The sequence below is a fragment of the Nanorana parkeri genome, unplaced genomic scaffold (genome assembly GCF_000935625.1).
Source record: "Nanorana parkeri isolate BGI_ZX_2015 unplaced genomic scaffold, ASM93562v1 scaffold1525, whole genome shotgun sequence".
Lineage (NCBI taxonomy): Eukaryota > Metazoa > Chordata > Amphibia > Anura > Dicroglossidae > Nanorana > Nanorana parkeri.
The window spans coordinates 112,298-130,912 of NW_017307793.1; the positions used below are offsets into that span (position 1 = coordinate 112,298).

General features: G+C 39.8%; 1 protein-coding gene across 1 annotated transcript in view; it reads right to left on the reverse strand.

Annotated features, from left to right (window-relative positions):
- LOC108798615 (cadherin-9-like) overlaps positions 1 to 18,615 on the reverse strand; it is a 165,425-nt gene that overhangs the window by 43,375 nt on the left and 103,435 nt on the right. The window contains exons 5-6 of the mRNA XM_018570377.1: positions 7,777 to 7,896; positions 4,884 to 5,051 (exon numbers count right to left, since the gene is read on the reverse strand). Coding sequence (XP_018425879.1) covers positions 4,884 to 5,051; positions 7,777 to 7,896 — 288 coding nt within the window. The remainder of the gene's footprint in view (positions 1 to 4,883; positions 5,052 to 7,776; positions 7,897 to 18,615) is intronic.

Sequence of the window (18,615 nt, forward strand, 5' to 3'; positions counted from 1 at the left end):
TTGTTATTTCTCTCAGTTGGTATATTTTGGGGTGGTCCCCTCAGCTCAACAATGCAACCATTACCATAGAGGCAGCACTGTTATCTTCATATAAAACACTTTCTCACCTCAAGAGACTCTCCCTACCAATATTGCCAACAACATTCCAGAAATGTCTTTAAAGAGCTATAAACAATGTTTCTAGATTCTCCTACAACAAAACCAGACCATTTCTCCTAACAACCCCATTTAATGTAGACTGTAGATCAAACATTTGGGTGGGACTAAAATATATGCATCAGCTATATTCTCAAGCTTCTTTAAATTATTTTCCATGTTAAATCACAAGCTAAATTTATTTCAAAATTTACTTTTTAAGTACTTCAAGCTTCAAGACATGTGGCCAAAGCTCAGCTGGGTTTGCAAAATGTGGATTTCCAAACTTCTTCCTTGGAGACAATGTTGCTTCAACAGATCCACTCCATTTATGATGATCTCTGCTTGGAGAAGACAAACTAATTTGTCTGACTCAGGGAACAAAAGAATAATGACAATCCAGAACGGACTTGACAGGACTGAAAACAATTCTCTATTTCCAATTTGTACAATAATAGCTGCAAATGATAAATTCCTTCAAATGCATTATTTGTATAGAGTTTAATTTCCTCCTGTGTTAAACAAGCAGACTTCTGCCTGACTATTTAAAATGGAAAAAATGTGACTCCCCAACCTGTCCAAGTGTCAGATGGAGAAATGGGATATTCTTCATGTGGTCTGGGGTTGTACTATTTTTAGACCCTTCTGGTCACAAGTTGCTGAATTCATCTCACAATATTGAGAATATATGACATATGTAACCCTGTATAATGTTTACTAGAAAAGAAAGTTGAAATAAGTCTAGGAATAGCCAGAAAATGTTACATTTTACATTCACTGAAGTTCGTGCTTAGAAGAGATTGGTTTAAAAAGTATTATCTCTTTACAGGTTAACATATGAAGCCAGAGGTTGTCCCACTAAATTTGACAAAATTTGGGGAAATTTGGTCTCATGTCTGCACTCTGCAAACAACAACCCTCTTATCTTATTAGAATCTTATCTTCATTAGAATTCTCATAACAGGTTTGTGCATACCTTGGTTATGCTTACTCCTGTAGACTCACATAAATGATCAACACACATAAACATGGTATTTTTAATGCCTTTACTGTCAAATAGCTGCTGTATAAACCACAAAGGAGTTTGGCTTTTTTTCTTTTTATTACATTTCTGGTTTTTGTTATATAAAACAACAAAATGCAAATTTGTATTCAGTAACACTGCTGTATGCTTCTGACATGTCATTCTTTGTTCTTTACCTACTGCTTGTTTCAGTAAACTGTTCTATTAAAAAATAAAATTCTCATTTGGAAATGGCACATGTAAGAAGCCTGGAAGTAGATCATAGCTTCAGCAATCCATGTCCAGTCGCAGTACTACATGTGGGGAAGAGAACTTCAACATACTCTCAACAAGTAAAGAGAAGGACCTGCCGGTGGTTGGTACACAGTAGCATCCTCGTGGCTCTACAATGGTACAAGCATCCATTTCTGCATAAAGGGGTTGCTAGGCAATGCATTTTGAGGGGGGAGGAGCCCCCAAAATGCATTGCTTGGCAACCCCATTACTCAAAAGTGGGTAGTGTCTTGACAGAGGTAGAGGGACCTTTAAAATGCATTGCTTGCAACCTTTTGCCCAAGACAACCACCATCAGTCACAACTAAATATATCTTCATCTCCTTGTAAACAGCATGGTTGGACAGCGGTGTAGGGAGGAATGAACACTGTCAGACCATGCTACTTGCACTTTGTCCCCCGGAGGACATAAATAACTAGAAATGTTTGAGATGTCTTCATAAAATGAGAAATTGAAATAGAAGTAGAAAAGGTATGTTTTTGAGAGATTTAAAAAGAATAAGGAATAAGAGGAAAAGATAAATAAAATGGTAAGGAATAGCATGAAGTAAACAGGTGGTATGGTGCAATTTATTTTGTTAAAGTGACACTAAACTAAGGCGTTCAATCTTAAAAATGTATTCAGATGTAGCTTATTTGTGAATCACTCTGCTATAGATCCTCAAATCATCTCTGAATTTGTATTGTATTGTATTTGCTTTCTTCTGGAGGATGGCTACTTTTGTGCCCCATGGTCCCTGTGTATGTTTTGAAGTAGCCACCTCTCCCAGATCACTCCTGTGATGGACTACAATCTCAATACAAATTACCTAAGTAAACGTGAGATTGAAGTCTATCATGGGAGGGAACTTGGAGAGGTGGCTACTTTACAGCACACACTTGCAATGTTCCCTGTCCCCACATTAATGGGAATTAAAGACTCACCACCACATCCTGTCCATATCCAAAAGTAGCCACCCTCCAGAAGGAATGACAGTGTCATCACCAATTTAGAGATGCTTTAAGGATCTGAAGCTGAGTGATACATACATAAGTTACATTTTTGCTAATAGTTAAGGTCCTTGGGTGTATTTTTAAGAGTTAACTCCTGAGTTTAGTGTCACATCAGAAATGATGCAAGTTTGAGGAGGAGCTTTTGTGGTGAATTTTTCAGATGATATGCATGATTTAGATAGAGGGAGGCAGAGAGGTGAGTTAAATGTACAGAAAGTCTGGTTTAGATTGCTGGATAGTTTGAATATGAAAGAGGAGAAGTAAGACTTGTTTAGCAGATGAAAGTCCTGATACTCACATGGTGACATGGATTAGAAAGTTAGAAAAAGGAGACTAATAGGTTAAAAGTGTGATGCTGAACGGAAAGAAAGGGAGCGCAAGTGACTGGCGCAGACTTTATGGAGGTGCATAGACCGTGGAAAAAAACAGTGGATCAGGTGAAAAGGGTGAAGATGGTTTGAAATGGGCGATGGACACTCACGTGTGATGGGATGAATGGGTACACAGGTGATGACCTCCTAGTGGTGTCGTGAGGTCTGGTTGGGGTGACAGGTGGGTGTTCAGTGGGAAGAGGTGGATCCTTTGAAGAGGTTTTTTTGAGTTTTTTTGGGGGGTGGTACATCCAGAAGGGCATGGAGAAGAGGAAAAAAATGCAAGGTGGTCAGAGACCGTGCAAATTTATGGAAGATAAGTGCTTTCTAAACTCACCAGTGGGTTTGGTGTGTAGCGATATCAGCGACGAAGAATGGAAGACAATTTTTCTGGAGTAGCTTTAATCTTCATTGTAGGTTGGTTGAACTTTATATCCTGGTTGGTTTTTAGACAGGTACTCTAAGGATATTATGGTGGGGGAGAATCTTTGACATGGGCGTGGAGCCAGGTGATGTGCTAGAAGCTGTACACTTGCTTTGTGGATATTGTCCGGGGAGAGTGCCAAGGGAGGTGATGAATGGGTTAATGGATTAAAGAATAAGAGCAATGGGGGTTGCTGTTGGAGGTGTTGGTGCTGAAGCCTCCTGTGTGGTGGTAGGGGGAGGGATGAAGCCGGGGAAAGGTGGCTGCTGGTGCCTGGTGGATGTTCAGAGGCTCCTATGATTTTGACGAAGAGGTGAAGAGAAGGCGGGGGGTTTCTAACGGAGGAGAGACAGTTATGTGGACGCTGGGGAACTGCAGTATGGGGAAGCGTCCTGTGGCTTGGCAACAAGGAGGGGGGTTGCGGGGGAATGAGAGCCAAGTGACAGCCGCTTGGAGAGGACGGCGTCCTAATTACTGGATGAACGGGGGTCTATAATGCCTTGTGAAACATTCTGTGTCCTGGTCAGTGGAGGAGGGGGGAGGGGGAAACGGAGTTCTGGCATCCAGATGACAGAGGGTGAGGAGGCGGGAGAGAGAGACACATAGATCAGTGTGGGGAAAGTCAGGATCCAAGGGAAGGTCCTGCGGTGAAGTGGAGATTGCAGTGGAGGGAAACAGTAACCGAGACTATGGACACAACAGGCTGCAGCATGTGGAGCCCGGGTGCAGTGACAACTGACAACTGTGTGGGAAACATCTCCGGTCTGTTTGGTGGGAGGGAGAGACAGCTACTGAGGACACAGTGAGGCTGTGTGGAGGAGAGACGGATGGTATGTGCGAATGGGGGCAGATGCACAAAACAGTTTTGTTCGCTCACAGGGATCGGTTCCTGCCTGAAGCCCTGTGATTGCGAGAGGTGGATCAGTTAAAAGGCTTTCTCAAGCTTGAGAAAGCAAGCAAGATGGAAAATAAAAAGTGTGAAACTCATAAGGGTCAGAGTTTTGTTTAGAAAAGCAGGATAAAGAGAAAATATTTTCATTATAATTTTGCTCCAATGCCAAGTGGCTAAAATGATTCAACACCTCTTACCTCGATTTACCAGTGATAATAACAAGCATAAAAAGATAAAAGAAAAAAAAATCAAAACTGATAGTATTTTAATTGGAACTTTAGAACTCAGAAATATAGAAACACAGGAAATACAGAAAACAGAACTATATCTGATGCAAATTTCATTGCTTCTCCCACTTGATGTTACTTTTAAAGACTACTGACATTTCCCATATCGTGAAATGTCTCTCATTATAAAGAATTGAAACGTAGTTTGTGTTGTCATAAATAAAATATGATATTAATAATCCTATTTAACATTAGCAAGCAAACATTAAGTAACATCTGCCTGCAAACATTAAGTAAAATACAGTGTGTAAAAGGTCTGTATTGTAAAAATGGATGGTTTTAATTTTGTTTTACTATTTTGCAATAAACGGAAGCAAAAAATATCTATTAAAAACAGGCTACTGCTTTCCTTTATCTAGCATAAAGCTATAAGCAGGCTCTGCAGTAGCTCAGTATTTATGAAAGCGCATCACAGATGGTATCTGTTAAATGACCAAATTTAAACAGGGTTTTAAACACAGCACAAGTATTAAATGCATCTTACTCTGTGGGAATCTAGGCGGATTGTCATTGACATCAGTCAGTGTGATGTTCACCGTGGTGGTCCCAGATAATCCTCCCATCTGGCCGCCCATATCTTTGGCCTGAATAACCACTTGGTAATGTTCCCTGTTCTCCCTGCTCATGTCTGGTAGAGCAGTTTTGATTATGCCTGCAAAACCAGGGGAAAAACACTGTTTCAAAATATTTTCATATGGAATACGCTGCAGATGTGAAAACATTGTCAGCAAATGCACACTGGAGATGATTCCTGCATTTTTACAAACACAACACCATGCCACTAAGCAGGTGCTGCAACATTTAATAATCAGATTGTTTAATCTCTGTATAACAGTAAACACACAAAACAAGTTAACTGCTGAAAGGTTTAACAAATTTAAAATAAATAACTTTTTTATTATTTGCATCATATTGCATTATAATCATAAACACGTCAGCTTTTCTCATTCCTTAGTGCTCCATTACAATTTCATTGATGGATATTAATAAAGCATATTGCACATTTTGTACATACATACACACATGAAAAATAACAACATTGTTTGATATGTATTGTTTTGGTTTATATAACTGCACAATTCCTTAAAGAGGAACTTTACCCATATATTTCAAATAACAAAAAATGCACCTTTAGAAATGTTTAGTAATGACAATTTACAAACAGATGCTTCTAGATAATTGCAGACTTTGTATTCTTTGCATACCTTATTTCTCTTTTTCTCCCCATTCTTCTCACATTGACCATGTTAACTAATGTTCGTAGAACACGTTGGCGCATGCGCATGACGCGTAGGAAAATGCATCAAATGACGCACCGGAAGTGACACACCGGAAGTGGCACACCGAAAGTGACACACTGGAAGGTGTGCACTTAGGGGTCTATTCACAAAGCTGCCAAAGGATCTGGCCGTAGCTTCGGCCGATCCTTCGGCTAGCTTCGGCACCAGGACCCCTTCGGTTCAGGAGAACCGAGGGGGTGCTGAGCCTGCGATTACCTGTTCCGGCGAACTGCCTGTCTCCTGGATTTTGACCCGATACCTTACCTCGACTACTCTGTACCGTCTACACTCTCCTGGTTTGACCTTGGCTTGTTTTGACCCTGATTTCCGGATTACCCCTGCTCAGCTACAGAAGCAACCTTCTGCTTGCACGGTTTCAACACCACTGGCACCCGTGCCACTAGCTGTCCACCAGGTCTCTGTCTCCACTTCAAGAGGCCTCAGGACACAAGGTGCAAGGGAAGCCTCCTCACACGGTCAGTCTCCCATCAGAAGTGGACCAGGAAATAAATAAACTCTATTTGTAAGTAAATGTGAAACAAGTTTGTTTAACTAATGAATGCAACATGATTTTAAATTAGCATGCGGAGCTGCATGCTAAAGTAATTTTTAGTGAAAGGGGTAAAGGTCCACTTTAAGGCAAACCTACATCTATATCTATAGACAAACCTACATCTACATCTATAGACAATACTACATCTATGACATTTTAGTTGGTTGAAAAAAATATTTTTTACTTAAGCTCCACCTGATATGTTAAAAATTATGTTTTAACAGATCTTTCTTTCATTATACTACAGCATACACTCCTACTTACTAAAAGCGTGAGGAATGTCACATAGGTTAGTTAATCAGTTAGAGCTAGGAACACCTTGAATACATAATCATGTGTTAAGGAAATAAAAACAAAACATTTTTTATGTAGACCCACCAACAGAACAACTTGCTAAGCCTAGTGATGTTAACACACTACATAAGCAAATGATAGATTCCAGACTAGTTGTAAAATGTAAAAAAAAAAAAACAGACCAAGCATGCTCGATGATGTCTTTGACCAAAAATGTTCATGACCATATTTGACTAATGATGTCACCCAGGATCCCTGTCCCATTCATTTGAAAACAAGCCAGTGGGACTCTGTCCTTTATTGTCTGTAGTGATGGCAATGCTAGATAACAGATTCCTGGTTGTTGCTTGTAAAAAAAGTCAGCTTCACGTGCAGGTTTAAAGCATCCCCAAAGCATGGTATTCTAATGCAGAACTCTAGGCAAAATTTTAATTAACCCTTGCAGTAGGGATACCCCTGCACTGCAAGGATTAACTGCTCATTTTCATCTAGGGACTAAAATAAAAAGCTATATTCACCCTACCTCGGAGCTTACTGGCTGTCACAGCACTCCTTCCAGCCTTTCTCCTCCTATGCTGCAATGATGGTATGTCCCTCAGTTTCCTCATTTCCAATGAGACACTGAGGGACATACCATCATTGCAGCATAGAAGGAGAGAGGCTGGAGGGAGTGCTGTGAAAGACAGTTAGCTCCGAGGTTGGGGTGAGTATATGACAAAACAAGCCGTTAATGCTTGCAGTGCAGGGGTAGCCCCACTGCAAGGCTTAATTAACCAGTTGACATCCGCGGTGTTAAACCCCCTTCCCATCCAGGCCATTTTTCAGTATTCAGCACTGCGGTACTTTAACTGACATTTATTCCGTCATGCAGCGCTGTACTGAAATGAATTAACTACGGGCGGACGGCAAGAGGTTAAAACTTTTTCTGGAGTTGTTCTCGAAGGATTTGTGTATTTTCAACGTTGCCCTTTAAGAAGCAATAAAAGACCTTATTCCCACTGAATGTTTTAAAACATTTTTTGCTTTGATATATGTCCTTCATGGCAGTTCTTATGCCATTTTTCCAAAAGCTAGCAAATATACCTTGATAAAAGCCAGAAAAAAAAACAAGATTCAACTCCTATAGACTTCAGTGGGGTTTGGTGCTATGTTCAAATTTAGCAGATTTATTTTCTTGAGTTCCTGCAACTTGTCCATTTTTATTATACACCCATATATACTGTGTATATATATATATTTTTTTCCTGTACCTGTATCAGGATCAATTGAGAAATATGGCTGTCCTTGAATAATGCTGTAAACAATTTTGGCACTGTTACCATAGGCAGGATCGTCAGCATCTATGGCTGTCACTTGAATCACAGATGTACCTGGAAATAATAAAATATGGCACAGTTAGATTTACACCATGCGTTAATACATATCTCCACAAAAGTAAAAACAATGTGATTACAAAAAGTGCAGCAACATTTACGCCCTTTGTCCAGACAATGGTATTTATTCATAAAAATACTAGCAGGGTTATTCACAAAAGTTTGAAGAGTTTGGAGAAGGCAGGAGAAGTGAACAATCGAGGTCAAAATAGCTGATTTGGAAAAATTCTCCAATTCAGCTCACTTTCCAGTTCACCCATGTTGTCCTATATTGTTCACATCTCCTGTCCTCTCCAAACTCTTCACCCTTTTGTGAATAACCCACTAGGTATTTGCTAAATTGCCACTATGCCAAGCGAGTGACCCTGGCGACTAGGGGAAGTCACTCAAGGCAGTGGCTATACAGGACCTGGAAGACCAGTATAAAGCACTGTAGTAGCTGTGGCTACTACAGTGTTTTATAAAATCCCCATGGCTCTGCCAGGTATAATATATACTGTATATATTTAAATTGGGCCAAGCTGGACCGATATAAGTAAATATAATTATTCATACTTGGAGTTCAGCTTTAAGTTCTACATTAAATGTAGGAGCAACCAGTAAATTTAAAAAAAAAATATCTCAGTGATAATGTATGTCTTACTAAACCAATTCACTTTCTCTGTCCTCGCTGTCAACCCTAATTTATTTACTTCACCATTTTGTACCTGTACCTGTTACTTTTTTATGCATTAGCAGAAACATTCGTATAATCTGATATTGTGGACTAATTTAATGAATTGAGACAACTGAGGTAACTGTATTATCATAGTTTTAAAATTATTTAAATGACCCAAAATATGAATGCCGGTAGCTGTGCAATGCATCTATCTTATAGGTGATTTGTTTAATTACAGTCACTCTTGTTTTTTAAGTTAGCAATTTATTTTTTCAAAATGTAGTTTTTTTAGTTATCCAAGGGTAGCCATGACAGACTTACTAGTCTGGAAATTAAATGGCACATTTATTTACATGAGGCTTGAAGATTTTTAGTTGAGCATGGAAAAAAATATCTTGCTTTCACCCAGGCATGAAATTCTCTTTTGCTACTGATATTTGTTTTTTGTGTTGTGTGGATATCCTAAAAAGGATAATTACTCTAGTTTGATGATTAAAAGCTTGACTAGTTTCTGACAATTCATGTAAGTCTCTTTAAGATATTTTGTCTAGAGTGCAGTCAGAAAGCCTATGATAGGTAATACTATGATTCTAAGAGATGTTCAAAATTGATGTAAAATCCTCATGTCGATATAAAAAAAAACTGTGGGGTCTATTCGCTAAGCTGCCGAAGTATCTAGCCGTAGCTTCGGCTGATCCTTCGGCCTCAGGACCCTTTTCGTTCAGTAGAACCGAACGCTATTCACTATAGCCCGTACAGCTCTCAAAGTTGGCCGAGCGGCTCAGTCGAGCCGAAGGCATATGCCTCGGCTTGACTGAGGCACAGTGAAAGCCGAAGCTGGCCGAATGGCCGGCCATTGGCCGGCCGACAGCCTGCTTCTGACAACTGGGTGGAGCCATCATCATCTCACGGCTGGCTCTGGCCACTTGCAGAGAGATCAGCGTCCCTGGTTACCAGATTACCAGGGACGCTGTCATTACACACTGAGAACCCGGCTGGGCCGCTATGATATCACAGCGGCCTCTCCGTGTTCTCAGTATGTAATGACAGATGGCGTTCCTGTTTACCTGGTAACCAGGAACGCCATCTGTCATTACTCTCCCGGATGTTCTGGGAGTCTAATGTGACTACCGGCCGCCCGGGAGAGAAACACTTTCTCCCAGAGAGTTTAATTCTGCTCAATCGAGCAGAGTAAACCTTTCCCTTTTTTTTCTTCTGACATCGGAGCTGTTGGCTGCCTTTAGAATAAAACAAAAAAATCACCATAGGAATGCATAGCTAGATTCCTATTGGCTATTTCAATTTGCAATAGCCAATAGCAAACTAGCTACTGCACCCACCCACTGCTGCTGTCAATCAGCAGAGGGGGACCTGCAGTTCTCCATCAGGTCCCCCTCTGGTGATTGACAGCAGAGGGCGGGTGCAATAGCTACTTGCTATTGCTAAATTGAAATAGCCAATAGGAATCTAGCTATGCATTCCTATGGTGATTTTTTTTATTCTGACGGCAGTAGAACCGCCCGGCCAATAGAAAACAGTTGGGCGGATCTAGCTTTCACTGCTAGCTCCGCCCAATTGTTTACAATTTAATTTTTTACTACTTTTTTTAACTGTTTTTCTTTTCTGCTCGGTACCACAGAGGTACAGAACAAACCAGCCGAGCCAAATGCTGCTCAGCGGCATTCGGCTATTCACTCACTGCTGTTCGGCATCTATGAGAATAGGCCGAACAGCAGCAAGTAGCCTGCCGGAGGTTCGGCTTAGCCGATCCAACGCCCCTTAATGTACGGCTGATTTCAGCCGATACACTGCTGGAGTCAGCCATAGAAGCCTGAAGTGAACAGCGTTTGGCTCCCTTCGCTTCGGGTCGGTCAGTCAATCGGTTGCAGCTTAGTGAATAGACCCCTGTGTTTTTTTTCACTGTATTTTTTGAGAGGGTCTAAAGAATGATATCCAAAGTCACCAATAGGTACAAGTTATTTTTTTCAACAAATGGGATTGCAAAGTGAATTAAAATACCTGTCTACCTATTACTCATATCTTAATTTTTCGTTTGGTGCTTTAGAGTTAAATCACTATTTTCTTTCATCTCTCAAGGATTCCAGTAGTGTCATCTATGCACTTTCTGTCATGAGCCTGCACACCTTCTGTGAGTATTACAGAGGATCCCCTTTCCCTTACCTTTGTTTTTGTCACATTTCTTGTGCATTGTTTGATGTGAAACCACAAATGTTCCCCTTTAGGGGATCCCACCATTAATACAAAGTGCAGAACAATTTAGCATAAAAATGAATGTATTTCTAAATATTTTTAAAAGGCATACGTATCAAAAGACAAACAAACATGTATACATCACATATATTGACTGCTCACGGCTAATTATTGAAAAGATGCATGTGGATATACATATATAAATAGTATAAGGTACGCCCTGGGGTGCTTCAGTGCCTATTCAACGTTGCACTTAATATCAGAAGAGTATTGTTTGATGTACTTAGCTTTCAGCCAATTGCAGTTTGCAAGACCTGTAGCCAATCAACTCTCTAGCTCTGTCTTAAAGGGCTATTGCATCTGCTGCTTTGCATTTGACCAATGTGTCTTTACACTGGCTGTTGGACCACCTGTGCTTGTTGAAGCTTGCATCCTGCTTCTGTAGGATCCATGTGTCCCAATTATATACCTGTATTGATTTTTAATGTCCCCTTTGAAGTGTGTTCTGTGGTTTATTCCTAGAGACTGCCTCGTGTTTATCTTTGTGTGCACTGCATAATACAAAAGAGCTACAGAAACTTTCTTCAATGAGCTTGCCTGTGCTGCCTGTACCATCACACCTCTGTGAGTACCTACACTTCTCTTTCTTGGCACCCTGCATTCGCATTAATTAGCCTGCTCCCTCTGTGCATCAATCTGCTTTGTAAATCATGTACTGCAGTTTCGCAACTGTCTCTGTGAACCAGAGTAGCTTGGCACTGTCATGGGGTGCATTTGAGGGTATTTGAATGCAGTTTAAAGTATAACATTAAAAATACACAAATTCTTTAAATAACATGTTCCTTTAAATAACATGCCTTAAACTTGCATGTTAAGTTGTTCACCAATACAATGGGGTCTATTCACAAAGCTGCCGAGGGCAGCCGAGTGAATGACCGATCAGAAGTGAAGTGAGCCGAACACCGTTCAGCTATTCACTTCAGGCTGGTACGGAGCAAATCTGATATTTCAGAAAACCTACTTCTGCTAAATGACATATTCTTCCCCAGCTTACTTCTGTTTGTGAAACTGGTGTGGGGTCCACTGGATAAAGATCTGGTATGGATTCTTAGGGGGACCGGACAGTGTTTTTCCTTAAAAGGGCAGTAGACATTGTTGGAAACAAAAGTGTGCTGTCCCTTTAAGGAAAAAACAATGTGGGGCCCCTCACAAAATCCATAACATACATTTATCCAGCAATGGCTGGCCATGAAAAAGGTAGCAGTGAGCATTATTCCTCTTCTTCTAAATTAAGCCACATGTCCTCAATATTGGGAGGGCACCTTGTAGTGGTAGGAAGCAAAGCCCAAAGGACCTCATCCCTACATCCTTGGCCCAGTGGATGTGGGAATAATGCACTATTGGTCAATGATGCCATCCAGCATAGTCAGCCTATCATTTACCAGTTGTCATTTAGTGTTGGTAGCAATACTGCTGCTAAATGAATGCCTTCTGGCTGCATGAACTGGAAGTTTGGGCACATGGACAAACTGGCCAGATCTGGTAATTTATTTTGCTGATTAACCAAACTTGGATGGGAAGGTTGGGTTCAGGTCAAACTCATGTTCAATGGAAAGATAAACACCTAACAAGAACTAATATAGCTTCTGCCAACACCCTTCACAAATAAATCTCAACTCATTACCACATAAACCTTGTATGGTGCCACTTGGTGTTCACTACAGTAGCCAAAGCAAGAGGACGGAATGTTCACAAGGACATGTTATTTTGGCATTTTAAATAATTACCAAATAACCAAAATGACCAAAAATAACCAAATACACAAAAAATTAGGATTACCAATATGCCATGGATTGCAAAAGGACCAACAGTGGCAAGTTAAGAGGGTACAGCATTAATCCCCAGAATGTAAAACTGATGACGTTTTCCCTTCGTGTGTTTCTAGCTTCTCAATACCACTGCACATTTGTGACTAAATTTAGTAAGAGAACTGAATGTGACTAAGTGAAATTATTACTATTTTAACTCATTTGGTAGACTGTCCAGTTGAAAGTTAATTCTCTAAATAAATGAGACAGCATGCTGTCTCATGCTGCACATTTTAGCAGTAGTTTTTACTAATATAATTATATATAAGGCATGTAGCCTGTGCACCATCATGTGTGCCTGGTGCAGCATGATGTCTAAATATGGTTCTGGTCAGGGGCATACCACGCTGTGCCCCAACACTTGCAAATGCCTTCTAATGCAGTGGAAAAGTACCTTTGTAGCAGTGCAACTCACTCAGGCAATATGTTAGACCCAGGAATAAACACAAAAGCTATTTTTTCCTCACAGGAAGGCTTTTTCATTACTGAAATGATACTTTAACTCCACAGTTATCGATGGCTTCAATTATAGTTGCCATTAACTTATGTGTTGTCCCTGTAACAACAGTACATGTACTTTTCCAATTGCAAGAGAGAAGTCTTTGGTTCTCTTTTAGCAATTTCTTACAGCAATATTAATGTATATTTTTGCAATAGAAACATAGCCACCCTTATTTGTAAAACAAAAACTTAGTAACAATAGTACTATCTGTACAGTTTCAACATTTCAGTTTAATTTTGACTCTGACAGTAAGGTTTTTCAACAATTTCTTTTACAAAAGGTTTCTATGTATGGCAAAACTTCTCACATTACAAACTTTGTAATAAGGGTCCTCACAATACTTTTTCCACATTAATACTAGCTCTTTCTACTCTTGGGAATGTACTCCCCACCTCCTTAATATTTTATTTTAAAGGATAGCTGTTATTCATTGTTTCTTTTCATTGATTCTTGTCAGCCATTCTGCCAGGTTTATTCAACTGTTATTAGCCACAGATTTGCTACCATAGCAATACTTATTTTACTTTGCAATTTTCTTTTTAAAACAACATACCTTTGGAGTCACTTTGCTCTCTTGTGATGTGCCATTTGTCTTTAGTTTGTTCACTACTTTATTTTCAGCTGCCTTCAGTTTTAAATTATACGTATCAGTAGACTGGGGCCTAAAAGAGACATCTGCACATTGCCCATTCTCGGTCACAGCTGGCTGAAAATATAAAGCATGCAAGCTCCTCCTGTGATGTAGTACTTAGGCCTGTCACATGACAGAAAGACTTATGTCAGCGTTCCCTCTAGGCTCTGACACCAGCAAACACCTGGTATTTTTGTGGCTGCTTCATAGGAGAAAGGGAATTAATGGAGTAACACTGGTAAATATACCATAAAAGTGTTTGGGGGTTTACACAGACACTGTTACTTAGCTTTGATTAGGCAAAGTAACAGTTTCTTTTTAAATAACTACCAATTTACTGATCCTTTTTCCAAGACGTTCACTCTACTTCTCTAGAAAAATCCTTACAAATGCAAATTATTTGCCGATTATCACATGATCTGCATAATATGTGCATCTGGCTGTTTAGGTCAACAGTCCTAATTAAATAATTACATTTCACATTCTGTCCAGAAAATGTAAAAAACTTGTAAGATGTGCGGCAGCATGGGAGTAACACCAGTGGTTTTTAAATTAAAATTTGAGGAGGTGGCATGTACTTTATACATAGAGGTTGCATTGTTTTATTACATTTCTGCACTTGAAAAATTCCAAAATGTTATGGTGGGGCCTGTCATGGAACCCACCATGACCTGGGCTTCTGGAGGGGCCTTGGGGCCAGCCTTGTTCCCAGCAACTATGGACCCAGGACTATGGAGACCCCCCCCCTCAGACATCTTGGGGTTACAAGGAACATTTCACCCAAGAGAGTTATATTACCTTGCCTGCGTACGTTACTGGTCAGGGATTATCCAGGATACCCTTGCTTATGGAACTAAGACTTGAGGGACTGTTCATGGGACTAAGCAGGGATTACTGTGTATTTGTACCCCTTTGAACTATTATCCCAGATTTTTGTGTGTAGTGGATATGCTGCATAATTTCCCTGGCATTATGCTTAAGACATCCTATGCCCCTTATAGGACTTAAGACTCTTAAGAAACTTGTTACAGTCTTTTTGTCCATTTGTTTCATTGTATTATTGATCATATTTGTTTTATCTCTCTCAATTCTTTCATTAAGGTTTAAGGGGCTAAACATTTGCTATATATTCAATATCTTCTAGTTACAGTGTGGAGGAAGCTGCATTCTGACAGAGGTACGCAGTTGGGGTACCATGTGGTCTGTCACAGGGCCAAAACCAATAAATCATTTTTTTAAATAGATTGTAAATATATATTGTGGGTACTTGTGGGTGGCGTGATCTCTGTGTTTGAATTATCTGGTGTGTGCAAATATAGTAGTTATTACATGTGGGTACCCACTTTCCATGCTGGATTTTATTGATGGATGACATTAGAGTCATGGGACCAGATGCCACTTTAAGACACATTATGTATTATGTCACATAATCTAAAATGATATATTTTTGTGTTTGTTGAGATCTGACATTTGTATGACCTCTGTCTTAAAGTATATGTAAAGGATAAACCTTTTTCTTTCAGTTTTTGATTGAATGGAGAAGGATTAGAACTTTTGTTAAGATTTTATTGCTGTCTGTGTCCCTGCTCTGGAGATTTACCACCCCATACACCCCCATTTGTCTTGTTGACCGTTATCACCAAGACTGGAAGTTAGGAGAAATCTAAAATGTTAGACTTATCATCAACTGGGGAGTGTAAATGATCCAGGTAAGCCAATTATGTTTAGAACAAATTTCTAAGTAGGGAATGCCACTCACAGGACAGAAAGAGAAGAGAACTCTCCCCGAGTGACACGGACAGCACAAAAATTGTTAAGTGTTCATCCCTTACCCACTCTATCTAAAAAAAAAATGGTTTTACATCAACTCTAAGTGCATAAAATGTGTTCTTTGCTGATGTAGAGACTTCAGTACAAGAAGTTAACTTTGTACCACAGTTCTAGTTTTTGCCTGGTATACCAAAATTCATATTTAAAACATCCTGATTTCTGACAAACCTGCATGAACGACTACAATTAGTTTTTTGGTGAAAACAGTAGCAATCTTGGAAATTACTTCTGAACTGTACGAATGTCTACCAGATCAAACTCTTTATTAACAAAATCACTAGGTAAAAAGTTGTCCAATAAAATTAGCATTCAGAGCTTTATAAAAAGTCTTAACAAGTTAGTGAAAATTGGATGCAATGGATAGGGATGCACCAATATTGTTTTTTTGGTATCGAGTATGAGTACCAATATTTATATTTCAGTACTCGCCAATACTGAGTACCGATACTGGTACTTATGGTAGCATTGAGCTGGCTTCCCGGGCAATCAGGAAGCCGGGCAGCATGTCCTTACCTGCTGCCTGGCTTCTTGATTGCCCGGGAAGATGGCTGGCTCAATGCTTATTGGCCCGGAAGCATGCTACCCTGCTAATCAACATTGATCTGGGTGTTTGGCCGGCTCAGTGCTGATTGGCCGGGAAGCCGGCATCCCAGCCAATCAGTATCCAGCCTGTTTCCTGGCCAATCGGGATGCTGGGAGGTGGGTCATTACGCACTACCCTGCTTTCTAATAGGCAGAGAAGCCATCTCCATGCTGTTTGGCCGGCCCCATGCTGTTTGGCCAGGAAGCCAGCATCAAAGCCAATCAGCATGGAGTCATTACCCACTGCCTGGCTTCCTGATTGGCTCAGGAAGCCGGCTCAATGCTGATTGGCTGGGAAGTTGGGCTTCCTGTCTAATCAGCATTGAGCTAGCCAAACAGCATGGTGCCAGCTTCATTACCAGCAGCCCAGCTTCCTGATTGGCCAGGAAGCCAGCTCCATGTTCCCTCATGGCACTGCCGGTCAGAGGAAATCTCCTTCTAACCGGAAGTTCTGGTATCGGGATAAGTATTGGAGCATTTGGGCGAGTACAAGATACCAGTATTAATATTGGTGCATTCCTAATAATTAAACATAATTTTAAGTTATAAAACACTGCTGGTAATTCTCTGATGATCAGAAAATGACAATTTTACTGCAATTTCACTTATATCTATTGCCAGGTTTAGCTTTAGCTCATTCAGAAATGTACCTATAAAAATGTGTGAAATTTGGTTGCCCAGCACTAATATCTTGCAAACAAAGTGCTTTTTCTATGATTGCAACAATTTCTGAATGCTAGCAACATTTCACTTATTTATCAAACAGCAAGCAAAAATTATTTGCTTACCCTATCGATATATGATATACAGCTGCTACCCAAAACCAAGAAATATTAATAATAAATAGTGCAGAAATTAAGTGTTACATATTAAACCCACATAATATTAAGAAATTAATTATTAAAAATGTGTGGGTTTTCTATATAAAACTTCAAGGCTGCATTATGGAGTATTGGAATTTCTCTCATGGTGGGTGCTTGGGGATTCTTATACTCATAAACATTTTATTATACAGTTTAAAGCTCATCTGTGGGCAAATAGCAGACCCTCACAATTGCAATAAGATGAGGAATTTCATGCAGGTAGTCCAAGAGCTAGCTTGTCTCAGAGGAAACAGTATTTGTGGGGTAGTAGTAGAATCTTCTAACTCGCTTGATTGCTTGTTCACTATTAACACCCATGTGTGGTCATGAAGCACTCTCCATAGACTTTATACTGTTTCAGGCAAATTAGGAGATCTAGTATCTTTGGGCACCTAAGAAGCTATACATTGCATATTTAGACAGACTGATAAGCTCATGATTAAAGATGAAATTGTTTTCAGTGCCAAGAACCTTCAATTTAAAAAACTGCTAACTAATATTAATCATATCCTAGGATCACTGAATCACAGAGTAAAGTAAAACTATTATTGGATAACCCTCAAGCCAACAGACAAGATGAGAGGATGATTCAGCCTAAAGAGCCTAATTTCTTAAAAAGTTGTTCAGTACAGGTGTTGATCAACTAGTGTTTCTTCCCCTATTTGATGAAGCCTTCTCAGGTACAAATGCTAATAGGTAGAGTTTAGAGAAATAATCTACCTGAAACAACATAGAATCTCATACCCAAGATGCCTGTCAAACCAATCATATTGATGGGCCAATATAAATGTGTGGTTTGAGGCTTAGCAGCTTGGCTTTGCCTGTCAGAATCAGCTAGGTTTTGACCATAATGGGAGGGCTTAAGAGCCCTGTAGTAGTTTATTTTTTTAATGCCAGGGTCTCTTAAGACATCATTTATTTTGAGCGCATTACATTTTTTGCCACAATCTGGTTAATAATCGACCTCAGTATGAGAACTGTCTCACTGATAAAGGGGGGAACATAACCCCATTTCTCTGTTTTAATGCATTTATATAATTCAGAATGAGAATATTAGTAAGTAATAGTTACTGCAGAAAAAGAAAATTAAACATTTAAAACACCATTAAGTACACACAAAACTATTTTAATACCAAGAAGAAGCACACACAATCTAACATACACCTTTATTTTAGAGCATATGTTGCAAGGAAGAAAGCAAAAAGGACCCTTGTTTAGTTATAGAGATTAATTATTGTGCCCAAAAATCCTCCTTTTTTATAAAAAAAATGTATTTGATTCTAGCAGTCATGTTAATTCATCAATACTTTACCCAAGCACCAAGCCTTATAAGCTTCAGTAAGTCTCATATCACTTTCCCTAATGCTCTTGCTGCTACAACGTATCTCCATGTTACAGAAACACTATGGGGTCTATTCACTAAGCTGCCGTGGGCAGCCGAGTGAATGACCGACCTAAAGCGAAGTGAGCCGAACGCTGTTCGGCTATTCACTTCAGGCTGGTACGTATATCGGCTGAAATCAGCCGTACATCGGGTGGCTTCGGGTCGGCCGAACATGCTGAGCATGTTC